This window comes from the organism of the source record quoted next, unplaced genomic scaffold (genome assembly GCF_019419815.1).
Source record: "Pyrus x bretschneideri cultivar Hongxiangsu unplaced genomic scaffold, Pyrus_bretschneideri_v1 Contig34, whole genome shotgun sequence".
In the NCBI taxonomy this organism is placed as follows: domain Eukaryota; kingdom Viridiplantae; phylum Streptophyta; class Magnoliopsida; order Rosales; family Rosaceae; genus Pyrus; species Pyrus x bretschneideri.
The window spans coordinates 1,609,646-1,617,280 of NW_025999657.1; the positions used below are offsets into that span (position 1 = coordinate 1,609,646).

Genomic DNA, 7,635 nt, shown 5'->3' on the forward strand with positions numbered 1-7,635 from the left:
TGTCGAACCGTCACAAGTTCGATTTCACTGACATGGAAGTTTCTAAAAAAAACTACTTTATGTCGGTACAAGTCGTGAAGCTCCACTTGATATCTAAAAACAGAGAAACCATTTAACCTAACAATGGCGTGGAAATGCTGAATAATCCACCACCATGATCTTTGCATTCGAAGACTTATGCCTGAAGTATTCCAGACAAAAGTACCTCGCTAAAGAAGATTTCATGGATATTTGACTCACTCTAAGAACCTTTCAATAATGAAAGATGATTTATTGCCTACAACAAGACATTATTGAAACATTTACGTCCATGAATGGGTATAATTATGAAGTTTATAGAATCCGATCGAATTTTGACTGGAGAAGATTTTTTTTCATCCTTCCATGTCTCTAACTTGCTCCTGAAGCAGCACTGCAAGGAGTGAAAGTTTATCAAATTCTTAGATCTGATTACTACCATGTTACTCAAAAGCACAACAGTTAGAGATTGGTACCCTAGTGATCCGGCTAGGAGGTACTGAACATTATAGACCTGGTTTTAGCTGGAGTCTATCAAATGGTTGCTATGTGCAACCCGTATAATTACTTTTTTTCAAAAGAAGGATGCTGCGCATAGGTTTTCTTCTTGAGCAAAAGATCATGGCTGCCTTATGGATGCTTACTTATGGGGCATCTGCAAACGAGATTGATGAGATAACGAGGGTAAGAGAATCCACTGTTCTTGAAGCCCATGATAGATTCTATAACGTAATCAAATATCGATACACCACAGAGTAGCTTCGTTGACCCATACCAGCGGACCTCAGAAAGCTTCTTTAGAAAGTTGAGGGTTGAGGTTTTCGTGGCATGATTGGAAGTATTAATTGCATGCATTGGCAGTGGAAAAATTGCCCAAGAACATGGCAAAGATGTGACAACCCGTCCCTAGTTTTACAATTTTATTAATTTTAAAAGAGTGAATTCACGAAAATGCCCTAGAGGCGAGGGTATTGACTTTTGTTGACCAACGTATAGTGAGATGTTAAAAATATTCTTTTTAGCGTACTTTTGAAGTACTCGACCATACGAACTTGTAGGCATAAGCGGAATCAAAATCGAAGTTACAACGGAGGTTTTATGGAACTACGAAAATTGAGGGTGTTTTATATAATTTGAATTTTTGGGTAATTTACTACTTTAATATTTTTTGACAAGATACCTTTATTATTTTATTAGTTTTCTAGTTGTAGGGCCCACAACCCACACAAACTCACTTCTCCCTTCTTGCCCTGTGGCATTTTCTCTTCCACACTTGGACCCTCTCACTCTCCCGAGTCTTTCTCTCTAATCTTTCTCCTTGCAAATGCAGAAAAGCGACACCCACCTTGCTCCGCCAACTCCGGCGTTGAGTTCCTTCATTTTTCGTGAACCAACGCCACCATCGTCACCTTCTTCCATGTCTCGAACCTAGACTAAAACCTTAGAACCTCAACGGTGGCAGAGGTCATTGCACCGCGTTCCTTCAACGAGTCAACGGTAGGTTTTCAACTATTTCAACTAAGGTAAGCTTTGAAATCGACGACAATCATCTTAGATCACTATTTTGTACATGATTATGGGGTTATTTGAGATAAATGAACATGTTTTGGTGTAGAAATACCTCGAGGGAAAACTCCCCAATTTCAGGCAAAGCTCCGGCATTGTGCAGGTCATTTCCGACCATTTCCAGTCATGACTCAACCCCAGATTGATACATTTTGATTCCTAACTTCTGAGCTTTACTTGGGTTTTTGAATTTTTGATTTTGGTTGAGAAATGAGCATAATATAGCCTTTTGAAATTTCCCGGCTAAACTCGCCATTTCCGACCTTCTTTCTCAATGAGAAATGGGTCACGGCGACCCAAATCCAACCCTTTGGGTCGGGTTTTCAAGCCCAAAGCCCTTTAGCCCAAACCTAGGGCCTTTGGCCCACTGAGCTCAACCCATTTTCCTTTAGGCCAGAGAAGAAGAAGAAGAAGAAGAAGAAGAAGAAGAAGAAAAAGAGGGCCTATGCCCAAACCCAGGCCAAAACCTTAGGCCCAGGCCTTTGGGCCTTTGTCCCAAGCTGATCCATTTCTGAATTGGGCTCAAAATATTCTCAATATCCTTGAAATATTCCTTGTGTTGTCTTTTTCGAAATTTCTCAGAAACCCTCATAGGTTAATTTCGATGCCTCGAATCCATTTTTGACATCCATTTAGTGAAATTCTAAAGTTTTAATATAGCTGACCATCGTGGCATCTCGATTGACTTTTACTTTTTACGAAAATTGTCCGAGACCCTCCTTAGCGTATTTTGGCGCGTTGATTTCGAATCCGCTGTTCATTTCTCCAAATTCAAGCATTCTAATTGAGTTTTACTAATGAGTCCTAAAATTATGCTTAGGGGCAATTACTATCAGAGACTCCAGCTTTCTAGCTTGAACGGATGTGGCATCGCAAGTAACTGTGAGTGGGTCTTTTCCTTTTTATAGTGTGTGTGTGTGTGTGTATATATATATTTATATGATTGATAGTTTCCATTTATGCATTTGAAAAATAATTTCTAACTTACGCCTTGATTAGACTAAAGTTTGTAAGAATTAGCGAAATGACGGAACTTGTGAAATATGCTACATCCTATAGGATGCATATGTATGCTTTTAATCTTTAATGCCATAATTATATCTATGACAATGAATGATAGTATGTTGATTAGAACTTTCGAATCACTGTGGCATGCTTATATTTATGTAGTCTGCTCATCATTGCTGCACCCTGGTGTTAGTGCTCACCTAGGGCCAGGGCCAGTCTTTCACGTGTATGTTCACCTTCGCACTGCACGCTCGCCTTGGATCCAAGTAGGTGTCAGTCTTGTCGTGTAGGTTGCATTAGGCAACTCCGACTCATAGGTGACCGCGAATAGTGTCAATCTTCATGTGATTGTAGCACTAGAGTGTATATTATGATTATACCTAGTCTTGTCGTACAGGTCACATTAGGCGACTCTGACTCGTGTGCTAGCATAGATTGATGAGCATCAGTTCAGTTGTACAAGTCGTATTAGGTGACTCCGACTTGTGTGCTAACATAGATTGATAAGCACCTGATTTTACTTATATTACTGTTGAGATTTTGTGATTTTGGATTAAGTGTCCTTAGTTATGAGATATTGTGCTGTAACAAATTCTTGAGATTTTGCAAGCTAGGATAAGTATTTTTATACGATACGTAGTAAGTATATCTTGGAAACTATAAATGTTTTACGACATAGGGTAACAACGTTTTCAAAGGATTTTATTAAAACTTTATTTTCAGGCCCACTCACCCTTGTTTTTTCTCCCTTCCAGGTTTTAGTAGTTGAACTTTTGTATCGACGAGGATTCTTGGTAAATCTCAGTATAGGTGGCTTCCTTTGATGGTATAACTCTTACTTTACCTTACTATACTTATGCTCTGTCATCACGTGTGAAATGAGTTCATTCCCGCTCACAAGCGCACTCTTATACTTAGGCACTTGTAGGTTTAAATTTACTCACATTTTCCACATCACTACACTTTATGGCTTCGTCACCTTTCAGGTGTTGGCCAACACAGCTCGATTCGGAGTCCTAGTGGACATTTCAAGTTGGGGTGTGTCAAAAGAGATTAAGGAAATCGAAAAGGTACAAAAGGTATAATTTTAGAGGCGGTGGCATCATTTAATACATAGATTTGCCATGCCTTCTTTGGTGTTCTAGGAGCTCAAAATGACCTAAATGTTCTTGGTCAATCACATGTTTTCAACGACTTGTTGAGAGGAAAGTCGTCTCAAATCACATGAAATCTACAATATAGTGTACTCGGAAGGCGTACTATCTAGCCGATGAAATATATCCACCGTGATCCACTTTTGTCATGATAGCTCCAAATCTATACACAAAGAAAGAAAAACACTTTGCAACAAAGCAAGAGGGGTACAAGAAGGATGTGGAAAGGTGTTTTGGTATACACCAAGCTCGTTGGGCAATCATTAGAGGGTATGCTTGATTGTGGATTGATGGGGCACTTCGAATAATCAAAGACGTGCATCATCCTCCACAACATGATTGTGGAAGGTGAGTATAATTACGACAAAGAAGATTTGGACGAAGAAATGATGAACAATTCAAACACTAGAATTTATCAAGCCATGACAACATTGAAGAACCTGCCCAACACGATCCATTAGAACGGGATAAACATTAGCACAATGTGGTCATTTAGCATTACCACACCATAAATTCAACTTACATCCACAAAGAGCGTCAACGTGACTTGATTGAGAACATGTTGGGCGTTGAAACTTGCTCAAAAAATGAAGTTCATTCTCATGCCTAAACGTGAAATTTGCAGTGTGTTTAATTTCCAAGTATGTTGAACTTTGTAAGTTTTTTTTAGTAATTTTATAGAGTTGGATTAATCCTGACCGTTGAATATTTCAATTTTTTGAAATCAACCCGCCACAAAGCACCACGTGGCGCAACACCATAATTTTCATTTTTTTTTTTTTTTTACCGTTGGAAATCCACCGGTCTTGATCAATAGATTGTTGGAAATCCAACAGCTGTGGCTATCCTAAATTAGAGTTGTTTGGCTCGACATCCTTTATGCGGGCAGGGTAAGCCCCCCTTATCTGCTGGTTTCATGCCTTCTCCACGTGAGTGCAAGCCCCAGCAATAATTGGCAGGACAACCAATAGAGCTGTAAATGTTGTAAATTTGTGTGGTTGGTAATGTATCTTTATCTGGTGCCCTCTTTGTAGGGTAACCTGTGACAAAAAAAAAACCACTGGAGCTGATTTCAGAAGCCCAATTGGCAGGGCAATCCTACCACTAGTGGAAATGCTCTTATGTATGTCGTCTTATTCGTTCTTACACACTTTTATATGCATATTATGCAATTGGGGCTTGTTTACAATGAATCTTCCTTTTTAACTCATAATTTAAAACTTGAGCAGGTCGAACGTATATAGTTGAATATCTATGATTCAATGAATATACCCAGGAGAAAATCTATCCACAAACAAGTCAGATATAGTACCATCTAGAAAATGATTTATACAAACACATCCACATCCTCTTGGATCAATAGGAATTTCATATCTTTCATTTTTTATCATCATATGAAGCTTGAAAGAGGTTTGGTCGGAGATTTTGGGCATTTTGTCACTTCATTTGGGCCTTTAACCAACCCATTATTAATTTTGGACCCAGCTGGTTTGACCCGTTTTAAAGTCGGCCCATTTGAGCCTTTTGAGGGGCTTTATAAATCCGAGCAAAGCAAATTAGGGTTTCTTCCATTGCTAGAGAAGAAGAAAGTAGCAGCCGCTTCTGCCCTTCACAGCCAGTGACCTTCCAATCCACAACAATGGTATCTCTCTCTCTACACATCCACCGTTTGTTTTCTCAGAAATTTGTTTGTCGTTTCAGTTTTGTGGGAAAATGTTGTGTTAATATAGGCTTGTATTTTTGTGGAATTAAACGATAAAATTAGTGGGGGTTTTTTGATCCGCGTAGGGAAAGTTACCCAAGATCTCTGTTATGGCTTGTGATTTTCAGAAATCATTTTCTGAGAATTTGATTGGATTTGATATTTATGTCCGCTGTGTTTTGTGGTTCAGACTAAGAGGACGAAGAAGGCCGGTATCGTTGGGAAATACGGTAAGTGCCATTTAGGGTTTAGTCAGCTCTCAATTCTTTTATTGTAATGGAATCTGTTGTATGTTTTGATTCAAGCTGTGATGTATGAAATGAATTGCTTGTCTAATGGTCATATTATTAGCGTGAAATTTGTTGGCTGTAGTAGTTTTAACGTTGTTGAGATGCGGTTATGTTGCGATTGTATGCCTGAATATTTGATTCTAGTTATAGTTACATCAAACTAGGTTGTTGTTGTGTAAAACTGTATTTGGGATTAGGAATTGCACCCTCTGCTTTTCTTGTTCCTTTTCTTTTTTAGTTTCTTTCCCCTGACTGTATAATTGATTTTTTTGTGACAGTTATGCACAACATTGCAACATTCAGATTTGTTTAGATATAACTTAATACGTTTTGCATTTGTGAAGATTTGATCTTCTTCGGCATTGAAGCGTTTATGATTCTGTTGTCTACTGCTTTATTACAGGAACCCGTTACGGTGCTAGTCTGCGTAAGCAGATTAAGAAAATGGAAGTCAGTCAGCACAGCAAGTATTTCTGTGAATTCTGTGGCAAGGTATAGTATGGTTGTATTTTTTTAAACTAGCCTTGTCTCTCTTCCCTGTGAAAAGATGATTAAAATTTTCATTTCCATGTAGTATGCTGTGAAGAGAAAGGCTGTTGGAATCTGGGGATGCAAGGACTGTGGAAAAGTGAAGGCAGGCGGTGCCTACACCTTGAAGTAAGAATCCACTTTCACTGCTTTCTTATTTTCCTTCAATTTTGTGATCACGTAATGAACTGAATGATCATTCCCTTTTTTTTTTTTTTTTTTTTTTTTTTTTTTTGTTTGGTGTTTTTAACAGCACTGCTAGTGCTGTGACGGTTAGGAGCACCATTAGGAGGCTGAGGGAGCAAACCGAGAGTTAAGCTGCTGTCGGTGGCCTCTACTACTCTATGAGCGTCTTGCAGCCATGGATATCTCAAACAGTTTTGGGGATGGTTCTCCTTTTGTTTGCTTATATTATTTTGAAGAACTCGTTAGATGAAATGTTGACTCTTTGTAGTATGTTTAATCTGAGATCTTAGCTTCCACCTTTGAATTCGGAGTGCAGTTTAATAGTTTCGGGAATTCTATTCAATACTGCTAGTTACGCTTGCTCCTTCGCTGAGTTAACGTTGCATAAATTTTATTTCTGTTTTCTTTCATACTTTTTGAGTCAGCAGTCGATGCTTTCACTTTCATCGGATCAGTCTTTGAATCGAACTCGGAAAGATCACGCGTCTGAACGGCACCAAAGTTGCAACGGCGAACTTGTACTGCCCTTGATAATTTGCGGTTAAGCAGATAATTAGGGTTTCCGGTTGAGATGTTGAGGACAAGGTTGTAGAAGAGAGTATTAGAGTGGTTGGTGGCTGTGTAATTGAATTGGCTGAGAGTCACGGTGAATACTGTTTAGTTTTAGGGTAAATTACATTTTCATACCTCAGGTTTGGGGTTTATTTCAATTCTTTACAACATTTTCAAAACATTTCACTTAAGTACTATTTTATTTTAAAATAATACATTCGTTACATTTTCTATCCATGGATCCGTTCTCTCCCCTCGGGACCCCGTGATCCACCTCCCTTTCCTTTCACAAAGACCTAAACTCGGGTGGTTTTATGGTAGATTCATCTTGGGGAGTTTGAGATGGGGATGAGTTTGGGATGACCTAAACTCGGGTGGTTTTATGGTAGATTCATCTTGGGGAGTTTGAGATGGGGATGAGTTTGGGATGGTTTTGTGGTAGATCCACCTAATCTCGGGTGGGATTTTTAAGGGTGGGTGATGGGGGATGGGAGAGAGGGGTGGTTGGGGTGGGATTTTGGGGTGGGTGATGATGGATGGGAGAAGGGGGCAGGTCGGGGATGGGTTTTTTTATTTTTTAATTTTTTTAATTTTAATTTTAAATTCAGGTTTAAAAAAAAAATTTAATTAT

At 38.9% G+C, this 7,635-nt stretch overlaps 1 protein-coding gene across 1 annotated transcript; it reads left to right on the forward strand.

Annotated features, from left to right (window-relative positions):
- The first annotated feature begins 5,267 nt into the window (after positions 1 to 5,267).
- LOC103961069 (60S ribosomal protein L37a) lies at positions 5,268 to 6,758 on the forward strand. The gene is made up of 5 exons (XM_009373580.3): positions 5,268 to 5,388; positions 5,639 to 5,678; positions 6,142 to 6,230; positions 6,313 to 6,395; positions 6,520 to 6,758. The coding sequence occupies exons 1-5, from the start codon at positions 5,386 to 5,388 to the stop codon at positions 6,581 to 6,583; spliced, it is 279 nt and encodes a 92-aa protein (XP_009371855.1). The 5' UTR covers positions 5,268 to 5,385; the 3' UTR covers positions 6,584 to 6,758.
- The last annotated feature ends 877 nt before the right edge of the window (positions 6,759 to 7,635 follow it).

Bases quoted from the DNA above. Each gene is read 5' to 3' on its own strand.
- LOC103961069 (XM_009373580.3), top strand. The intron at 6,231-6,312 runs GTATAGTATGGT...ATTTCCATGTAG, and splicing joins TCTGTGAATTCTGTGGCAAG to TATGCTGTGAAGAGAAAGGC. The intron at 6,396-6,519 runs GTAAGAATCCAC...TGTTTTTAACAG, and splicing joins GGCGGTGCCTACACCTTGAA to CACTGCTAGTGCTGTGACGG.